The sequence below is a fragment of the Anabrus simplex genome, chromosome 1 (assembly GCF_040414725.1).
Source record: "Anabrus simplex isolate iqAnaSimp1 chromosome 1, ASM4041472v1, whole genome shotgun sequence".
Lineage (NCBI taxonomy): Eukaryota > Metazoa > Arthropoda > Insecta > Orthoptera > Tettigoniidae > Anabrus > Anabrus simplex.
Window position 1 is genome coordinate 1,054,165,468 of NC_090265.1, and position 20,654 is coordinate 1,054,186,121.

At 39.6% G+C, this 20,654-nt stretch overlaps 1 protein-coding gene across 5 annotated transcripts in view; it reads right to left on the reverse strand.

Annotated features, from left to right (window-relative positions):
• Positions 1-20,654, reverse strand: part of LOC136857954 (uncharacterized) — a 184,989-nt gene that overhangs the window by 80,911 nt on the left and 83,424 nt on the right. For all 5 annotated transcript variants that reach the window (XM_067137087.1, XM_067137085.1, XM_067137086.2 and 2 more), the window contains one exon: positions 14,523-14,626. In XM_067137087.1, coding sequence (XP_066993188.1) covers positions 14,523-14,626 — 104 coding nt within the window. The remainder of the gene's footprint in view (positions 1-14,522; positions 14,627-20,654) is intronic.

Here is a 20,654-nt window from a genome sequence, read left to right on the forward strand (position 1 = left end):
CAATATTACATACATACTATCATGATATGTGGATGCACGCCTGCACACGCACACTCTCTCTGTCTCTCTTTCTCTTTTCGAACACGAATTATGTACCTAACAAGTTTACATGAATTTTATGTTCTAAAGTGCAATCTACCCCTATATGGGATCATTGCTTCATCCAATGACAGGTCTTGTATGAGTCTGTAGATTTCCTGGAATTTCTTAGCGAGTGATTCAATACTGGTCTGACTCGTTGGCTGAATGGTCAGCATATTGGCCTTCGGTTCAGAGGGTCCTGGGTTTGATTCCCGGCCGGGTTGGGGATTTTAACCTTAATTGGTTAATTTCAATTACTCAGAGGCTGGGTGTGTGTGACGTATTCAGCATTAGAAATCATTCTAGGTAGGGCCCTCATCTTCACAGACATGCAGGTCGCCCAATAGGCCGTCTACGAAAAAAAGACCCGCACCAGGCCTTTTTGAAGGCCATACACCATTATTATTATTATTATTATTAATACTGGTCTAATCTTACCGGGTGAGTTGGCCGTGCGCGTAGAGGCGTGCGGCTGTGAGCTTGCATCCGGGAGATAGTAGGTTCGAGCCCCACTATCGGCAGCCCTGAAGATGGTTTTCCGTGGTTTCCCATTTTCACACCAGGCAAATGCTGGGGCTGTACCTTAATTAAGGCCACGGCCGCTTCCTTCCAACTCCTAAGCCTTTCCTATCCCATTGTCGCCATAAGACCTATCTGTGTCGGTGCGACGTAAAGCCACTAGCAAAAAATAAAAATAAGTCTAATCTTGTGCAATTCTTGGTTTGTTTATTTGCATAAGTGTTATCCCTAAAATGAAACTCCCACGGATTCCTACTCGTCAACTTACCAAAAACTGGAGTCTCAAGTGGTGGACCTGTAGCCCAACAATCACAATACCTATCTTTCCTTAATTCTCCCACAATAATAATAATAATAATAATAATAATAATAATAATAATAATAATAATAATACCGGGAGTACACCTTCTCCATCCCGTTGAACTGCACGCCTTCTGGAAGGCCATCTGTGTGGTGAATCCGGAACTAATGTATGTCAAGTTATTTGGACCTTTAACCATTAGATGTCTCTACTATCGGCCTACCCGACCCCTGTATGCAGCATTACGGACAATGAAATTTTGAGGGAATTTTCAATTTTCAATGTTTGTAAACCTTAAGTTTTTGTAGATTATTTCTTTTCATGTGCTAAGGTTGTCAACACTCCTACGGCTTCCTTCTTCCTTAGTTATTTACCAACCAGAAATTTTGTGTATATTTCTCTAGCCAATTAAAATTGGGGGTGTTTACAGGCATTCTGCCTAGCTCAAGAGTTCTGGAATCTTCCCCTCTAAGATGCTATAAAAGCTGTACTGTCATCTTTATCGCTCTGGTCTAATGTGTGTGCAGCGTAATAAGGAGGCAGGGGCAGCCAGCCGTCATTCGCAAGGCCCAACTACTTAAGGTAATGGCAGAAATTTCTTAACATGTGATAGATCCTAGCAGATAACTTGAGGGGAAGGTTTCAAACCTTTTGATTAATGTAAAGTTCTAAAATCACTGTTTAAATGTACATTTTCAGCAAGTCTGAGGACTTTGTTCAAATCCCTGCTGGGAAACATGCAAGTTAAGGGAACAAAGCGTGTTCACCCACTGTTAATTCCCATTCAACTTGGAATGGGGTGACTAAGATTTTCTAAACCTCTAAATTCTTCACACTGATTTGGTGCTAAATGTTTCGTATCTAGTCACCCCTTTGCAGTATAGGCTTAGCCTCTGCAACTTCGGGCCATAAGCCCATTTAGGATTTTAAGCGTTTTTATAAAAGGAGTGCAAGTGTTTCGCCTCCTAGTCTTTTGTTTATGGCTGATCGTCTTAAACCTTTTAATTTTACATTAAGGCCATTTAGTATGGGCACTTGTCCGTTTAGAAGTGTAACTATCGACAAACGAGTGTGTAACAGACTGTTTATCAGAAGGGACGGCAAATACCGTTTTTGAAGGTTGTAAGAAATAATTTTGTAAGAAGCTTGTCCCTCTTAGAGGCTGGACTACAGTAACCTTTTGGAGCTCTGCCTCCTAGAATATAAGGGAGTGGAGCAAATATGCTCTTGTAAAATAGTGTACCTTCAGAGCTACAATGCTCATCCCTTGTAAACTATTGTGTCGATAATTTTCTCCATTGTACCTAATTTCTGGACTCATAGTCCGCTGTTTTTACCCGAGCCGAATAGCTCATCATAATTATACTGTTGTTGTATATTCAGATTATCTACCGGTATCACAAAAAAGGAAAGAAATAAAATTTCAAAACTTAGTGGTTTAACTTATGCTCTGGTCATTTCCCTGTCCACCCATTCACCCCAGCACCTCCTTACACCTCAGTGAACGGCAGAATCCATATCAATAATCATAATTGTACCGGGTGGTACACCTCTACACCGCACATTCGAATTTTCCCTCCTTAAAGTACTCCTCTACAGGAGAAACTCTGAACTTAAAACTGGACCTACTTAAACATTTCCTCTGAAGATGTCACTGTGTGAATTTCCACTTGTTTTTGTTTACTATTTATCAAGAAGTTTGGACATTCTCTCATAGAGGTCATTGCCTAAAAACTATGATCATGCACCCTGGTGTGAAGTGAAGGAATTTTCTTAAAGAAATTTTGTACTCGTAAGTTTTTGTCCTCACTAAATTTCGTTCTTTCATTTGTGGGTTGGCAATATTAATCTTTCTTTACGCCAGTTTTGAACTTACCAATCCAGAATTTCTGTAATTAATTTTTGACCAATCGTGTCTTTCTGATTGTGATGGAGACTAGAATGCAGTGGTAGGTTAAGGAAGAGAAGGTAATACAGTAGGAGAATTTGGATTGGGACAAAGGAATGAAAGAGGAAGTCAGCTGGTTGAATTCTGCACTGATCATAATTTAGTCCTTCATAATTTTGATGTGTAACTTTAAGCTACCCAATAAAAGCCTGTGCGTGTGTCTTAATTTTTCATGAAAGGTCTCACTCAAACCTTCCCTGAGGGTATAAAAACTGCTGATTTTCTTGTCTCTCGGCCACTTCATCAACATCTAACCTAGTGTATGGACGTGTAGCAGAAGGTGGGAAGCGCCTCTTGCATCAGGCAGCTGTTCTTCAGTAAGGTAATGGCCGCTTAACATCTTTATTTCTTGCTAGCTCAGCAGTTTAACCCACGGGAAAGGTCCGAAACCTTTACCATGTAACCCATCTTCATATTGGTTTGAGGTGACTACGTTTTGGTAACTGATTTTCTTCTTTTCCTTAATGTTTCAAATTTTTTCCTTATACGAGTCACCTCCATAGTTTGGGAATAGCCCCTGTTTCATCGGCCTAGTGCCTTTTAGGTTTTAAAATGTGTATTTAGGAGTGCAAGTATACGCCTCCATTCTTTTTGCTATTCCGGGCCATTTACTTAACCTGTTCTTTTCTTGCTAAGGCCCAGTAGATTGGGTACAAGATACCCCCGTGTCAGTGATGTAAGTTGTGCCTTGATGGCAATCAATGGTAAAGTCTGGTATTGCCTTGAATAGGCGTGAAAAACTGAGAGCGTGTTAGCTCTTTTCCAGTGTATAAAAGTGCCTCTGGAAGGCTTAAGGTTAAAAGTTGGGAGCAAGTCCTCCAGGTATCAGGGGTTTTCTGCCCTTTGGTAAATATGTGTTTGTGAGCTGAGAGCTCAGAAAATGTAAAGGGAGGGCTTGAAGCCCAAGTTCTGTTTATATCACCAATCTTATCTTTCCTAGAAATAATTTTTGCTAGTTGTACCTATTGCATTGTTTCTTGGTGTTCAAAAGACAGGAAGAGCAAAAGAAAAAAATATAACCTTGTTACAGTTTTAAATTAACTTTGATTTTGGTAGTTAGACCCATTCACCCCGGCACCTTTCACCTCTGCTGATCCACCAAACCACGATAACAATAATAGTTATGTTATTTGCTTTATGGCCCGCTAACTACTTATACAGTTTTCGGAGACGCAGAGGTGTCGAAATTTAGTTCCGCAGGAGTTCTTTTATGTGCCAGTAAATTTACAGACACAAGGCTGGCGTATTTGAGCAACTTCAAATACTACCGGACTGAGCCAGGATCAAACCTGCCAAGTTGGGGACCATAAAAATGACCACTACAAGAAAGCGGTTCATCTGTAGTACTGTGGTATGTTTCCACTGGAAGGACTTCGGAGACTGCATTTGTGAATGTTCTGATTACAGTACAAATCCATATGTTAAAAATTTTTATGTAAACTAAAGTCAGTCGGTCCGGCCATTCTATCCAGGTGATTTCCTTCATTTTCTTTTTTAACTGAAAGGCATTCATGCACAGATTTGTCATCAGGTACTATAAATCACTTAACTTCCGCCTTCCTTATTTACATTTTATGGCCTTCATTGGACCACTCTAGCCAACTTTATACCAATAATTTTTCAGCTTCCTGTCAGCCCGGTACTTCTTCATTCTCTCTGATCTTAACCTTCTTTCTTCATCAGATATCACCCTTCCTATTGTCTGTTTGTTGATTCTGGTTTGCAGTCTGGTTTGCTTGTCTGTGAGTTTCCTGATTTTGTCGGTTTTGTGTCCTGATTAGATGTCCAAAAATGAAATGCGTTTCTTCCTGATTGTGCTCATTACTGGTTCTATTTCCTTGTAGACTGTTTCATTAGAAGCTACTCTCCAGTGTCCATCTTTTTGGTATGATTTGTTGATGCATGTTCTAATGATTCTTCTCTCTATCTTGAGTATTTTGTCTATTTGTGCAGTGTTAGTTGTTTTGAAGATGGTTTCACTTGCGTATGTTATTTCTGGTTGAGTGACTGTTTTGTAATGTTTTAATTTTGTTGCTATTGACAGGCCCTTTTTGTTGTAGGTATTCTTGGTAACATATTGTGCTCTGGTCAATTTATTTATTCTGTTATGCCATGCTGGCTTTTCATTGAGGTTGTATGTTATGATTTCTCCCAGATATTTAAATTTATAGTTCAGTTATTATGAGTTTCGACTTGACGTTTCAGCGCTGCCTTTTGGCGGATGGTAAGTGAATTAATCGACAGCCAATCATAGACAGCCGATCGCTCCGATAGAGCGCGTTAGACTCCAGTTGTGGTTAGCAGTGTTGTCGATTTGTTGTTTACTGTAACCACGTGCTATCAGCTGTGTGTTGTATTGTGCTCAGTTCTTTTCACGGTCTTTGTGCTAAGTTGTTGTTCGTTTATATTTCACAGTGTAGAGTTTATAAATTTATTGTTTAGTATTTTTAATAGTATAGCGCGTTATATTGTAGTAAATAGTGTGTTACGGGTGATCTATTTTATATAGTAGCTTAGTTTAACATTTCGTTCGGTAGTTACATAGTAAGTTAATTTTAGGCCCGTGTGCGAATTTGATGTTTTGTCATGTCGACGCCTACGTTTAAGGATGAAGCTCCCAAGAAAAGAAAGCCCTTCGGACGAGGTACTCCACTAAGGACCCAGGCCCGGGAAATTGTTTGTAATGTTAGAGTTAGAGAGTCATTCTTGACAAAGCACCAACAATGCCGGCTAGAAAGAACGAGTTGATTAAGTGGTTGAAGGAGCACAATATTTCGGTTCGCGATGACATGGGGAAGTGGGATCTTATGCATCTCTTGAAACAAAACAAGCCCCAGTACCCAGTTTATGTGGTGGATAGCCAGAAGGAATGGGCATAAAGTAGTTCAGATGATTATGTTGAAGACTATTATCTCTTTAGGGTCAAGCGAGAGTGAAACCTCAACAGACGATGACAATGCCGAGTGACTGAGAAATGAGTGGTATATTCGCTTTGTAGGATTATTTCCTTCGTTACGGGAAACTGAATCTAACAGCAACGCGAGATCTTCTACATGGTGAGTAGAAATTTAATTTAATTTTCTCACGGTTTATCTGTTCGAGCATTGACATATTTTTATCTTGTAGCCTTATCCTAAATGTGTTGTGCATTATTGATCTTACGTGAATCATGTATGTTGCTACAAAGAATAACCGATTATGGACTTATATTCCAGTATTTACATTTCTGTTCATGTTGTGTATCGTAAATCAGCTGTTTGTATTCGTGGCAATTTGGCACCACCGGCTGACTGCCGGCTAACTGTCAAGTCGAAACTCATAAAAACGGAACTATATCTACAACTTTGATTTCTTGGTTTCCTATGGCAATTTTGTTTATGAGTGGTGGGTCAGTAAACATGATTACTGTCTTTTCAAAAGATATTCCAAGACCAATTTTCTGTGCTATCTCCTGTAGTGATATAACTTGTTGTCTGGTTTCCTCAATATTGTTGGACAAGAGAGTAAGGTCATCAGTAAATCCTAGGCAATTTAAACGTATGTTGTCTTCGGGTCTCCCAATTTGGATGTTCTTTGGGTTACTCTTGTACCATTCCCTCATTATATATTAGAAGACACAGTTGAACAGCAGTGGTGACAAGCAATCTCCTTGTCTTAAGCCTGTTTTTATGATGAATGGCTCAGAGAATTCCCCTCTGAACTTGACTTTTGATTTAGTGTTGGTTAAGGCGAGTTCTATCAATTTGATTAATTTGGGATGGAGCCTGAAATTTCTTAAAATTTTCAACATTGAAGGTCTATGGATGCAGTCGTAAGCTTTTTTAAAGTCCACGAAGGTTATTGCAAGAGGTTTGTTTTGTTTCTTGTAATATGCTATGGCTAATTTTAAAGTGACGATTTGTTCTGCACAGCTTCTCCAAGGTCTGAAGCCTTATTGATTTTTTAATGTTTTGTCTCTTTGAAGCAATCATATCTTTGGTTCTAATTGAGGTACGGAGTTTGTTTTAGCCTAAGAACACTCATTGGATCAAGCTCTTTTGTTTCAGCTCTCAACTATTCAAATTGGTTGATTCTGAGGAAAGTTATGAGTGCACATTCAATTTGACGTCTCATTCCTTCAACATTTTTTCTCATTGAAGCAATCATATCTTTCATTCTAATTGCGGTATGAACTGCTTAAATTGGTAGAATTTGAGAAAAGTTATGAGTACATTTGTCTCCATGACTATCTTTGAAGGACTTTTTAACAGTTCGGCAGGTAGTGTTGTTCGAAGGAACGTTTAATTCAATTTCTTTGTGTGATGTATTTTTAAGTGTTTTCTTGACATAATATTACATTCTATTACCACAGGTGGCATTTCTCTGTCAGTTTCTATAACATGTATACAGCAATTTTAAACTTTGATTCTGAACATGTTGTATGGATTTGTACTAGAAATAATATGGTTAAAAAATTCAAGAAGTATACCTGCAACTCTTCGCGGGTGGAAACATATCGAAAGGGGTCTGCCTGTTGTCATTTCTTAATGGATGCAGTACTTTTGTATCCGTCTCTTGGCACAGGCCAGAGCAAAGTGTAGCTTCCACTGAAGTCCCAGTCTCATCCATGGCTGTGACAATATGGAAGTTGCTGGGGTATGGGTGGTGCTGAATAATGACATTTGGAGTACAAATGGTGCCTGAGTGTTATGAAAGGTGTTGCTCATAGGGTCAGTCGTGCTGCAGTGGCACATTCTGGACCAGTGAGGAAAGCAATGGCAAACTACCTCACTCCTCATCTTGCCTAGTACACCAGATTTGGGCTCTGCCATTGGTTTTTGCACTTTCCCTATAACTGCATAGCCTTTGGTGGTGCTATTTGAGGATCCAACCGGCCTTTGGGCTTAGACATCGAAAGGAAAGTAGCAGCTTTTCGGAAGTTGCAAGGGCGGCAGTCAAGATGACAGACTGATATCCCCTTGCAATAATACTCAACATGGCTTAGCTGTGTTGATACTGCTACACGGCTGAAAGCAACGGGAAACTACAGCCGTAACTAACTCCCGAGGACATGCAGCTCTCTCTGTATGAATGATGTACTGATGATGGCTTCCTCAAGAGTAAAATATTCCAGAGGTAAAATAGTCCCCCCATTTGGATCTCCGCGTGGGGACTACATGAGAGGGGGCGATTATAAGGAAGATGGATACCGACATTCTGCGAGTCAGAGCGAGGAATGTTAGAAATTTGAATCATTTTGGTAGGTTAGAGAATCTGAAAAGGGAGACGCATAGACTAAAGTTAGATGTAGTTGGTATAAGAGAAGTACATTGGCAGGAAGAACAGGATTTTTGGTCAGAGGACTACAGAATTATCAACACAAAATCAAACGGGGGAAATGCAGGAGTAGATTTAATAATGAATAAGACAATACGGCAGCGGGTATGCTACTACGACCAGCATAGTGAAAGGATTATTGCTGTCAAGATAGACACCAAACCTATGCCCACCACAATAGTGCAGGTCTATATGCCTACTAGTTCAGCAGATGATGAAGAAATTGAAAGAATATATGAAGAGATAGAAGATTTAATACAATATGTAAAAGGTGACGAGAATCTGATTGTGATGGAGACTGGAATGCAGTGGTAGGTTAAGGAAGAGAAGGTAATACAGTAGGAGAATTTGGATTGGGACAAAGGAATGAAAGAGGAAGTTGGCTGGTTGAATTCTGCACTGATCATAATTTAGTCCTTCATAATACTTCGTTCGAATACCACAAACGATGACTGTATATGTGGACGAGACCTGGATACACTGGAAGGTGTCATATAGGCTTCATTATGATTAGGCAGAGATTCAGAAATCAGGTGCTGGATTGCAAAACTTTCCCAGGAGCAGATGTGGACTCTGACCACAACTTGCTGGTCACAAAATGCCATGTAGTTGAAGAAATTGAAAAAAGAAATGCAAGGATATGGGATCTAGAAAAGTTGAAAGAAAAGAGAGTGAGGGATCGTTTCAAGGAAAAAATTGTGCAAGGACTAAATGAAAAGGCTGAAGGAAACACAATAGAGGAAGAATGGACTGTCATGATAAATGAGGTCAGTAGGGCAGCTGAAGAAATGTTAGGAAGGAAGGAAGGAAAGATCAACTAAGAATTAATGGACAACTTATGAGATGTTAGACCTGACTGATGAATGATGAAAATAGAAGAATGCAAGAAATGAAGAGGGCAGAATACAGGCGATTAAAGAACGAAGTGGATAGAAAGTACAAGATAGCTAAGGAAGAATGTTTGAAGGAGAAGTGTAAGGAAGTTGAAGGTTGTATGGTTGTAGGAAAGGTAGATGCTGCATAAAGGAAAATCAAGGAAATCTTTAGAGAAAGGATATTGAGGTGCATTAATATTAAAGAGTTCAGATGGAAAACCACTTCTAGAGAAAGAAGACAGAGCACAAAGATGGCAGGAACATATCCAAGAGTTGTATCAAGGTAAAGACATAGATGATTTGGTTCTGGGACAAGAGGTTGTTGATGCTGATGAAATGGGAGACCCAAATTGGAACAGAGTTCGACAGAGCTGTGAGAGATCTAAATAGGAACAAGGCACCTGGAAATGACGACGTTCCCTCTGAATTACTGACTGCCTTAGGAGAAATAAGCATGGCGAAGTTATTCCATCTAATGTGTAAGAAGAATGAGACACAGGAGAAGTACCGTCCGATTTTTGCCAGAATGTTGTTATACTTATTCCCAAGAAAACTGGTGCTGAAAAGTGCAAAAACTACCGCACCATTAGTTTAGTATCTCATGCCTGAAAAATGTCAATACGTATTGTTTACAGAAGAATGGAAAGATAACTTGAAGCTGAGTTGGGAGAAGATCAATTTGGCTTCAGAAGAAATGTAGAAACACGTGAAGCAATCCTGACTTTACATCTGATCTGAGAGGATCGAATTAAGAAGGACAAGCCCACATACATGGTATTCGTAAATCTAGAAAACGCATTCGATAATGTTGATTGGACCTTGGACCAAGTTATTTGAGATTCTGAAGGTAATAGAGGTCAGATACCGAGAACAAAGAATTATCTACAACCTGTATAAAAATCAGTCTGCAGTAATAAGAATCGAGGGCTTTGTAAAAGAAGCAACAATCCCGAAAGGAGTGAGGCAAGGCTGCAGTTTGTCCCTGCTCTTTTTCAATATTTACATAGAACAGGCAGTATAGGAAATCAAAGAGGAATTTGGAAAGGGAATCACATTCCAAGGAGAGGAAATCAAAACCCTGAGATTTGCCGATGATGTTTTGTCTGAGACTGCAGAAGATCGAGAAGTTGCTGAATAGTATGGATGGAGTCTTGCGTAACGAGTACAGATAAAAATTAAAAAGTCAAAAACAAAAGTAACAGAGTGCAGTCAATGAAGGCAAGTGATGCCAGGTAATATCAGATTAGGAAATGAAGTCTTAAAGGAAGTACATGAATATTGTTACTTCGATAGTAAAATAACTAACGATGGCAGAGGTAAGGAGGACATACAATGCAGACTAGCAAAGCAAGGAAGAGCTTTCTTAAGAAAAGAAATTTGCTCACTTCCAACACTGATATAGGAATAAGAAAGATCAGTGGCATATGCTGAGTCCAACATGTAGGCTACCACTAGACTTAGGTTACCCCTTTTCGATGGTTGGTTTTGTGAATGTCAAGTCTTTTAAAGAGTTTTGAGCAGCAGCCAATAGCCAACGGAGTAGCCTGCTGCGTTGTCAAGGCTGTTTCAGAAGCTACTGTCATCCTGGCCTCTGCTACTGTCAACACTCAACACCTGATCAGTGGAGATGGAAACCTAAGGTTTAGCAAATTAAAATCCGACTTTGTGGCTAAATGCATAGAATGCTTGCCTTTGGTCTGATGGCCGCAGTTCAGTTCTCAGAATCAACCCCCTCGTACCGTAATTTCTGCTGGCTTGGGGACTGGGTGTTAATGATGTCTTCGCCATTCATTTCATCCTCATTAGGTTACCACCAAGCCTATACAGATGCCATGCACCATTATTATTATTATTATTATTACTATTATTACATATAAATTTTAAATTCTGCAGCATTACCAGTGGTCGTACGTACCGTTCACTGGTTTATTAGCTTCCTCGGGAGATCAGTGGTGGTGTCGACCCAAGATCACGGGTTCGATTCCAACCAACAAAAGAGAATACTACACCTGAAAGATTACATTTCATTTTAGCAGACCTACCTATAAGAAGAAAACTGTATTAGTCCTATAATGGTAGCAATGCAGTGTCTTCCTACAAGGAGGTACTATAGGAGTTACGGGAGTGAAATGTCAACACTCTTATCTATGAGTATGAGGTGTGGAAGTATATACGATGAGGAACACATGGCTGTTAGTAAGCAGTGGCGATCTGATAGACCGAAGCCTAGCATATTTATCCCCCCCTCGGACCTCGCACCTACCGAGTATACATCAGCAAAGCCGCGCGAGGTGGGTCGAGGGAAGAGGGACGCAGAGCCAGGGCTGCAAGATCTGTCTCCGATGCCTTGCTCTCAGAGATACATGCGACGTTTCTTCTCATTGCTTTGAAGTTTTGTAAGTGGAGCAATGTGTCAGATGCTTACATTATAATAATTATGCTTTAGATTTCAATCGTTCTCATTTGAGGTTTGGGCTTCACCAATAGCCATGGTAGCCCTCAGTATATGCCAGTGAGAAAGATGTTTCTGAAGACTTTCGTCTGGAGCATAGCATAGTATCGAAGTGAAACATTGTCGATAACTAGCTCAGAAAGAAAGAAGAATAGAAGCTTTTGACATGTGGTGTTACAAAAGAATGCTGAAGGTGAGATGGATAGATCGAATCACAAATGAAGAGATACTGAATCAAACTGGTGAGAGAAGATTGATTTGGCTAAATTTGACAAGAAGAAGATATAGACTGATAGGATACATCTTAAGACACCCAGGACTTGTTTAGTTAGTTTTTGAGGGAAATGTAGGTGGTAAGAACGGTAGGGGTAGACCAGGGTGTGAATATGACAAGCAGATTAGAGCAGATGTAGGATGCAATCGTTACGTAGAAATGAAAACGTTAGCACAGGATAGGGTGGCATGAAGGCTGCATCAAACCAGTCTATGGATTGACGACACGAACAACAACATATCGTCGCTGCCGGGGCAAAACCTCCTATGTGAAATATTTTAGCTTAGAACTTTGGCCGGTAAGGTTCTGTCATCTAAGGTGCAATATGGTGTGAATATGGTCAAAGCATTCTCGCTCTTCAGAATGTATGTGCTGCGGATCAGTATATCTCCAAAAATATTAACACATAGGTTTTGTCCCGGCAACGATGATATATATGCTCTACTTTTCTCTCCCTTTTTTTTTTATTTTTTTAATATTGGCTTAACGTTGCACAGACACAGATAGGTCTTATGGCAACGATAGGGTAGGCCTAGGAGTGGAAAGGAAGCAGCCATGGCCTTAATTACGGTACAGCAACAGCATTTACCTGGTCTGAAAATGGGAAACCACGGAAAACCAACTTCAGGGCTGCCGACAGTGGGGTTCGAACCCACTATCTCCTGAATGCAAGTTCACAGCCACACGCCCCTGGCCACAAAGCCAACTCGCCCAGTCTACTTTTCATTCTCCAAGGAAGGAAACATATATATTCAGTTTGAATTTCGTGGCTTTGCAAACCGAGGAAGCACACAAAATATGCTCCTAGATGGCAAAAGCTGTTCCTTCAACTCTTCTGTTCTGATGAGGGAAATCCCCTCAGTATCTTTCAAATTTTTTCTCCTGTTAGTTAGAAATACATATGTTGCGTGACAGTTTTTTAGTGCGGGCACTTACTACGTATTTTCACGGTTTTTGGGTGAAATGGTGTCGCAAAAAAAACGTTAGTAATACCAATATAGTGTCAATATTGGATTATACAAAGTGTATGTGACTCTGAAGACGAAAGTTCTTTCTGCTGCTCATCTGAGAGCAAAAACCACACAAGAGACACTGACAGTGACAGAGTAGACGGAACATAAGTAATCACAGTCCTGGAATCATGATTATTATTCTTGTTTGTAATATTGATCAAGAGTTAATATTGCTGTCAAACTTCGATAAACACATCCTGTAGAATATTTATTTACGTTATTTGTGAGGAGCGTGGTTTCAACTGCTGTGACTAATTTTTCCACTTTTTTACAAAGACATAAAATGAAACCAAAACATCACTGGAAGTAGCTTTTAGTACATATATTTCAAAACAGAGGACTAATGTGTACTGAGCAGAATAGACGCGCTGCAGCTCTGGAGCCAAGCTCTTCATTCAGAAGACTTGAGAGTTCGATCACCCTACGTTAGCTGTCGTGAGAAGGGTCTTGTGTGATTTTCCATTGTCGCTTCCGGGCAAATGCCGGAACAGCTCCTACTCGTATGCCACAGCCGTTTCCTTCCTCCTATTTACTCAATTTCATTCACAACCATAGCCGTGCTACGGCTATGGAACCAAGCTCTTCATTCGGAAGACGAGTAAATTCAATCCCCACCATCGGCTGGCCTGAGTTTTTTTTTAATTTCCCATTTTTTACTTCCAGGCAAATGCCAGGACAGTTCCGATCCATAAGCCACAGCCGTTTTCTTTCACCTACTTACCCAATTTCATTCACCATCATTCATTTCATCTTCATCAACTCCTCATCTGAGGTGACATCAGGAAGGGCATCCAGCTGTTCAAACGTGTCATATACTGTAAATTCACCTCATCCCCGACACCGTACCAGGAAATGAGACTAACAGCCAGAGATACAGAGAACTAATGTGTACTTAAAGTAAACTATTGTCTGATCATACCATGGAGTGTCCCTTGTGTCATTCTTCCAGTGAAAAAAATGAGACAATATTTATTTTTTCAGACCTCTTCAAAGTTGGGTTTATTCTCTTAAACAAGAGTATGTGGTTAATTTTTTCAAAACTTTGCATTTTTTTTTTTTTTTTTTTTTTTTTTTTTACCACCTACGGCCAGGAATTACCATCGTCTGCACAGGATTAATTAGGCCCAAAGATTTTCACACAAGACTGTTACTTATTCAACTACCTGAATACAGGTGAATAAACTATTTGAAGGAACTATTACCAGCAGTCCCTCATACAATACTACAGAAGAACAAAATATGTGCATGACTCCGAATAAAAGTGGGAATGTTGAAATAATACGAGTATTGCATACTTTTTTTTTTTTTTGCTAGGGGCTTTACGTCGCACCGACACAGATAGGTCTTATGGCAACAATGGGATAGGAATGGCCTAGGAGTTGGAAGGAATTAAGGTACAGCCCCAGCATTTGCCTGGTGTGAAAATGGGAAACCACGGAAAACCATCTTCAGGGCTGCCGATAGTGGGATTCGAACCTACTATCTCCCGGATGCAAGCTCACAGCCGCGCGCCTCTACGCGCACGGCCAACTCGCCCGGTTGCATACTATAAGGTTCACTCACATTTATCAATTATTTTCTCCACTGTCCTCTACCTGGTTTTCTGGACGCCCTCAATGTAAATGTTGGGAGTGAATCACTAATAAGCTTCACCAAACTGGTGCTCAGTGCATGTGCACACCACCTTTGCCACAGTACCTGCATGCATATTTATATATTATTTTTTTGTGTTATTTTACTTACCCCAAAGATTGAGGTGTTGGTGCTCCAGTTACTCTGACTAGTGGTGGAGGTTGAGCCACAGCCATGTGGCTAGGGGACTGTGCTGAAGCGATAGGTAACGACACCTAAAAAGATACAAAATGGAAAAAATGTGAACCAATATTTAGACAGATGTGGTTTCATTTCCATGTAGAGACAATATGCATTTCATTTTATGGCAAATTCTAACATAAGAACTGTAGGATAGAGCCTTCAACATCCTCAACCAAAAGAGAAGAGAGAGTGTGAGAAGAAGTCGATGATGATGATGATAATAAGGGAAGAGAAAGGAAACAAGGGTAAATTTCACACATGTTAAAATTGGTTTATGATGTTTTTCCAGCCACTTCTTTATTTGTAATTTCTTTGTGTTTTGTAATTATGCTATAGGATATAACTTTTATATACTTCATGTATCAAAAATAAGAAAATACAATGCCCTCTCATTGATTTGTAATTTCCGAGATTATGGGAGACTAGTATTATATTATTACTGAATATTTAAACATGTATTTACCACTATAAACTTCGAATTTGTATATCTGTGGAGTTACAAAATTTCGGGCACAGTGATAGTAACATCTTTAGCTTAGAACATTTTTAAAACTCTTGGAAGTGAATTTCAGTTTATTTTCTGTCAACAATAAAATACAGATTATATATTAGCTGCAACAACAAAGGCACAAATCAGCACCTACATTCAACAAGTAATAAAAGCTTCAAGAGTAAATTCTGACAAAAAATGGATGATTAAAAGATTGAAGAACAGAACACAGAAATGAAGAAATAGAAAATGTCCAAGCATTTCTGAAGGAATGAGGATGAAACATTATCAAATTAAATCCACATGAATGGCATGTGAAAATCTTCATAACTTTGATATTAAGATCATTTAACAGCTCTGGGATTTCTGGAAGTCACTGACATAACACACTTCAAACTCATCTCATTCTGGGCTGATGACCTTCAATGTTAGGCCCCTTTAAACAACAAGCACCATCGTCATCATCTCTCAATCTACCACTGTACTGGAACAATCCTCTGTAATTAATGAGGAAAGGCTGATCAATCTCTTGATGGATGCAATACTTTTGCATCTCTCTCTTGGCACAAGCTAGAGCAAGAATGTAGCTTCTACCGAAGTCCTAGTCTCATTCTTGGCTGTGACAATATGGAAGCTGCTGGGGTATGGGTGGTGTTGAGTAACGACATTCATCTTATTGTTATAAAAGGTGTTGCTCATAGCGTCAGTCATGTTGCAATTCTGACTCAGAGAGGAAAGTAATGGCAAACTACCGCACTCCTCACCTTGCCTAGTATGCCTCATTTTGATGCCGCCGTTGGTTTTTGCAGTTTTCCTATAACCGCATAACCTTTGGTGGTGCAATTTGAGGATCCAACCAACCTCTGGGCTGATAACCTAACCGACAGAAAGGATACTGTATTTCATCGTTATCTTTTGGCCACCACCAACCTCTTAGACAAAGATGTAAAACATTCATCAAGAATTTATCTCTACAGATATCTGTAACTATTCCTGGATAGTTATCTTTATATCTGACGACAACGAAATCACCTTTCACAATACAAGCACCAGGTTTGTAATGTTACGCCTCTTCCTTTTCAACTCTTTTTCTTGAATTTTTTTAAATATTAGGACATCTGTTGCAATTTCCAAAACAATAAATCATGTTAAAGCTACATACAGAATCTGGACATAAAGATATAGTTTGTTTTCCAAAATCATGTACTTATATATTGTATCTGTAAAGCCATACACTAAATAAATAAACAGAATCTAAAATAATTTGACTACTAAGAGGCAAATTAGGATGGAACATTATCACAGCTGCAATCAACGTATCGAAGTTCACATGATATATGCAGCAGGACAATGAAGGATCTCCTCCTGATATATATATAAAACACGAGGTGGTTAAAGGGAGGCAAATTTAAAATTTTCCTACTTTGATGTCAAGATGTTCCAAATTAAAAATCTGAAAAGCTTCCATTACTGTGAATAATATATATATATTTATTTGCTTCCATCACTGCCTACAACAATTACATAATCTTATATTACTGTCATACACTTGTTTTATAATTCTTCAGCCTATGACACTTTGGTTTCTTTCCTCAAACTAGGTTGAGGAAGCAAAAGAAGATTCATACTATTAGCTAATTTTTTTATGACAGTTTTTCTTCTGTGGGCTATGGGAAAGGACTTTCTTCACTCTGTTTACTGCTTTACTGAAGAACTGTTCATTTTTATAAGGAGTCTGTCTCATATCTTCAGGCAAAGGGCCATTCTTTGCCAATTTTCTTGTATTCCATAACTCTCATTCTATGCTTGCTGTTATCTGCTTCCTTCTTGTTGCTTGCTGCTGTTCATTTCCTTCTAGACATCTTTATTTTTGTTTGTTCTTGTTTGTTCTTCTCCTAAACAACTTCCCTTTTTGTTCAGCACTCATTTTTTCTCTGTACTTGCATATTTCTTCTTTGCTGGTCTTGCCAATGTTTAATTCTGAAAAGTAACATCTAATATAAAATCACTTGAGAAATCGTGGACATAAACACAGTATACTGTAAATGTTACATCAATGATGAATTATAGGTTATGTCAGTGACATAAAAAACTATTTAAAAATCAAGCATTTCTGATGTTATTGTCACAGCTGAGAACTGAAGTAAAAAAAAAAGCTTCAAGGATATCTAAGATATTCTATTCATACAAATACTAGTTTCTTGTCACAAACTTAACATCCTGCAATGAGTACTTCATTTCTGCATTGTATTTATTTTCCGACTGATGAATTATGTTGTGTAATAGAAAAAATGCTCACCATCAGAATGCTGGCCAGCAGGGTAGGGGTGGGGGGTGGTATACAATTTCTAATAACTAAACTGCGTGCCAAAAGCCTAGATTAAATTCCAAACCTCTCCATGGTGCTCATATGGAGTGAGCGCATATGATGCTGTTGATGGCAATTCATCCGTTGGATGGATATGGAAAGCCATGAGCAGACCCCTTGGTGCTATTTGACAGGAGTTGGCTATGTGCCGGCACCAGGTTTCACCCTTTCCCTTCCTGCTTATCATATATCACGTCACGTGGTGGTGGTGATTATTGTTTAAAGAGGAAGTACAAATAGGCAACCATCCTCTATATAACACTAATCAAAGAGAAAGAATTGAAGGCATCTAACAATTCAAAAAATGAAGGTATCGGCCAAAGAACGAAAGAGCCACAAAGGGTGTGAAAATAAAAGACTCCCTAGGCCTCGAGTGCTCTAATACTGTCAGGGTTGAAAAGAACAACAGTTAATCCAGGGAGGTCGGATAGGATAGATGAAAGTGAGGAGCCTGGCACAAGTAAGTGGAAGCAATGCCAGGACTCAACTAAGAGCGTCGTGATAGCCAACCAACGCTTCAAGCTGAGAGCTCCTGAGGCCCCTTTTAGTCGCTTCTTAAGACAGGCAGCAGATACCTGCGGCATTAGCAAAGTTACTACTAACTGCCCTTGCTGGCTGTATAATCATTCACTTCAACTAATTTCATTAACTCCTCTGATGAGCTTGACGTCATGACGGGTATCCGGTCACAAAAACTCACTACGAAGAGTCATCTCGCTTCATACTCGACCCATAGAGAAACAGGACAAGGGTTGGACATATAAACATAACATACCTTAAGGTGTTGAATGAATGCAGGTAGCACAAAGTTGTGAATATATTTAAACTCCTAAAAATAAGTATACTATAGTGCTATTAAAACAAAGTGCTGACAGCTCTCAGCGAGGTAGTAAGAGGTGACAGTTACTATGGCAACAAGTATACACCTCCTGTTTAAGCCAATCCCAGCTCAACACGCACTCGCCCTTTTCCTACCCCCTCTGCCTTCAAGCTTCAAGAGGCGGTCGGTCCGAGTTCCACGTTACCAATATAGTATACCGCAGCACATGTGGCTGGGCTATATAACAGTGTCTACTTTGAGTGGTATCATCTGCATAGTTTTTCTTTGAAATAAGCTAAATATTTATAGTGCTACTCTGTTTGTGTTAATAAGTGTATCGTTACCAAAACTGACATTTTAGCATAGTGTAAATTTTAGTATTGTGTAGTATAGTGTCATTTTTAACACCTTGTCATTTACTGAACTCAAAATGTTGCAACCCGTTCAGAGCGCTGTTTAACAACGAGGGAGACCAAAAATTCATTCACCTTGAAAAAAGGCAAGCGTAATGGAGAGGGCATGGCTTAGTTAATCGTGGTCAAGCTCGCGGTATGGCGTGTACCTTACGGGAATATTTTGCGGCTGAAAGGGAAAATGGAGGCCCACTGATAGATGTTAACAAGGTTGTAGAAAAAACAGCAGCAGCATTAAAAATATCTCAAGCTACAGTCATTAGAATAGGGAAAGAAAAAGAAAAGAAAGGAAAGGAGCCTTGGGAAGAAGGTGAAGGGAAAAGGGAGGGGGTGGAAGCATCTGGACCATCACCTAACGGGTTATCAACACCGGGCAAAACCCGGCACTATGGCAGATGTATGACCAGTATGGATAGTTTCCAGGAAGGAGCAATTCGACGGCATAAATTTGCCTATTACAAGAGACAGGAACACCCAACACTACGGAAACTACATAAGGGTCTTAGAGAAGATAAACTGAACTGTTTTTTGGTAGTGCGTCTTCCCTTCGAATCTCCCTTCATGAGTTAGGATTTCACTTTGAAAAATACTCAAACTGAACTGTGTTGATTGAGAGACATCATATCGTGACTTGGCGCTGTCGCTACTTGGGGGCTGTTAGGAATGCAGATTACAAAAGCATTATGCGGCTTGATGAAACATCTGTAAACACTGGCCACACCTTAACCAAGAGGTGATCAGACAGAACTCCAGAAGGCACAATGTAAGCCCCGTTATGGGAGGTAGGATCATTGTCCTGCGTGCTGGTACTGCCCGAGGCTTCATTCCAAGTAGTTTCCTCATGTTCCGATCACGAAAAACTGGGGACTACCATGAAGAAATGAATGCTGCTTCCTTCACGGCATGGTTTGAAAATTCCCTCCTTAAGAACATTCCTCCCAAGTCCACCTTTGTTATGGATAATGCTCCATACCATTCTGTAATAGCGGACAGAGCCCCAACTATGCAGACGAGAAAAGCTGACTTGCTAGCTTGGGTAGAAAGAAATGTTTTACCTCAGAACCAGAGACATTACAACTGAAGCTGGTACTACAAAGTCAGAGCTAATGGAGCTTGTGACAACTTACAAACCGAAGCCAGTTTATGTCATCGATGAGACAGCAAAAATGAATGGCCGTCAGGTGATCAGGCTGCCTCCTTACCATACCCAGACTGACCAGATAGGGTATTAAGAATGTCACTGCAGAAAAATGGGCATCTGTAGTGAACCACTCATGGGAACAGACGCAGAAGCAGTGGAGAAAGGAAAGTTATGGAATACTGTGTGGAAGAAATGATCATCTCTCTCGGTTCCAGCTCCAACTCTGCAGGTGAAGAAAGTGATTCCTTTCTGGGAGTGGCTCCACTCACACCGTGAAGGTGAGTAATTTTCTACTGTGATGAACTTCTCCACAGAGCATTTTAAAGCTGAGTAACAAGTATGGGATTCTGCTTTCTGATAATTAGTATGATATTCATAAAATGTAATTTCGGATTTTTCTCGAAAATTGGTAATGCAAATTTTCCAGTTTTAGTATGAAGTCCACAAAATTGTCTTGAAAAGCTAATATTTGAAGTATAAGAGGTGTTTCTGAAAAATAATTATAAATTCTTCTTCTTCTTCTTCTGTGCTTCCTTCTCATTAAGGTGGACGGGCTTCGATTTTTGGAATTTTAGACAAAGCGTGTGAGATTTTAGAAATTAAGAATCACGACTTATGGTTAGAATATATGTAAGGGTTTTTTTTGTTTTGCTTCGGATTTCAAAAATAAGCGGTCCCATCACTAATGACTGCAATTTTAAAGGCACTGAAAATGACAAGGTGAAAGACGAACTTTTACTTTTCACAACTCCAATTCCAATTATAGCTGGCATCTTAAATTGTGCCGTTGCCTATGACAGGGTCTGGCCGATTTCTCCTCTTTGTACA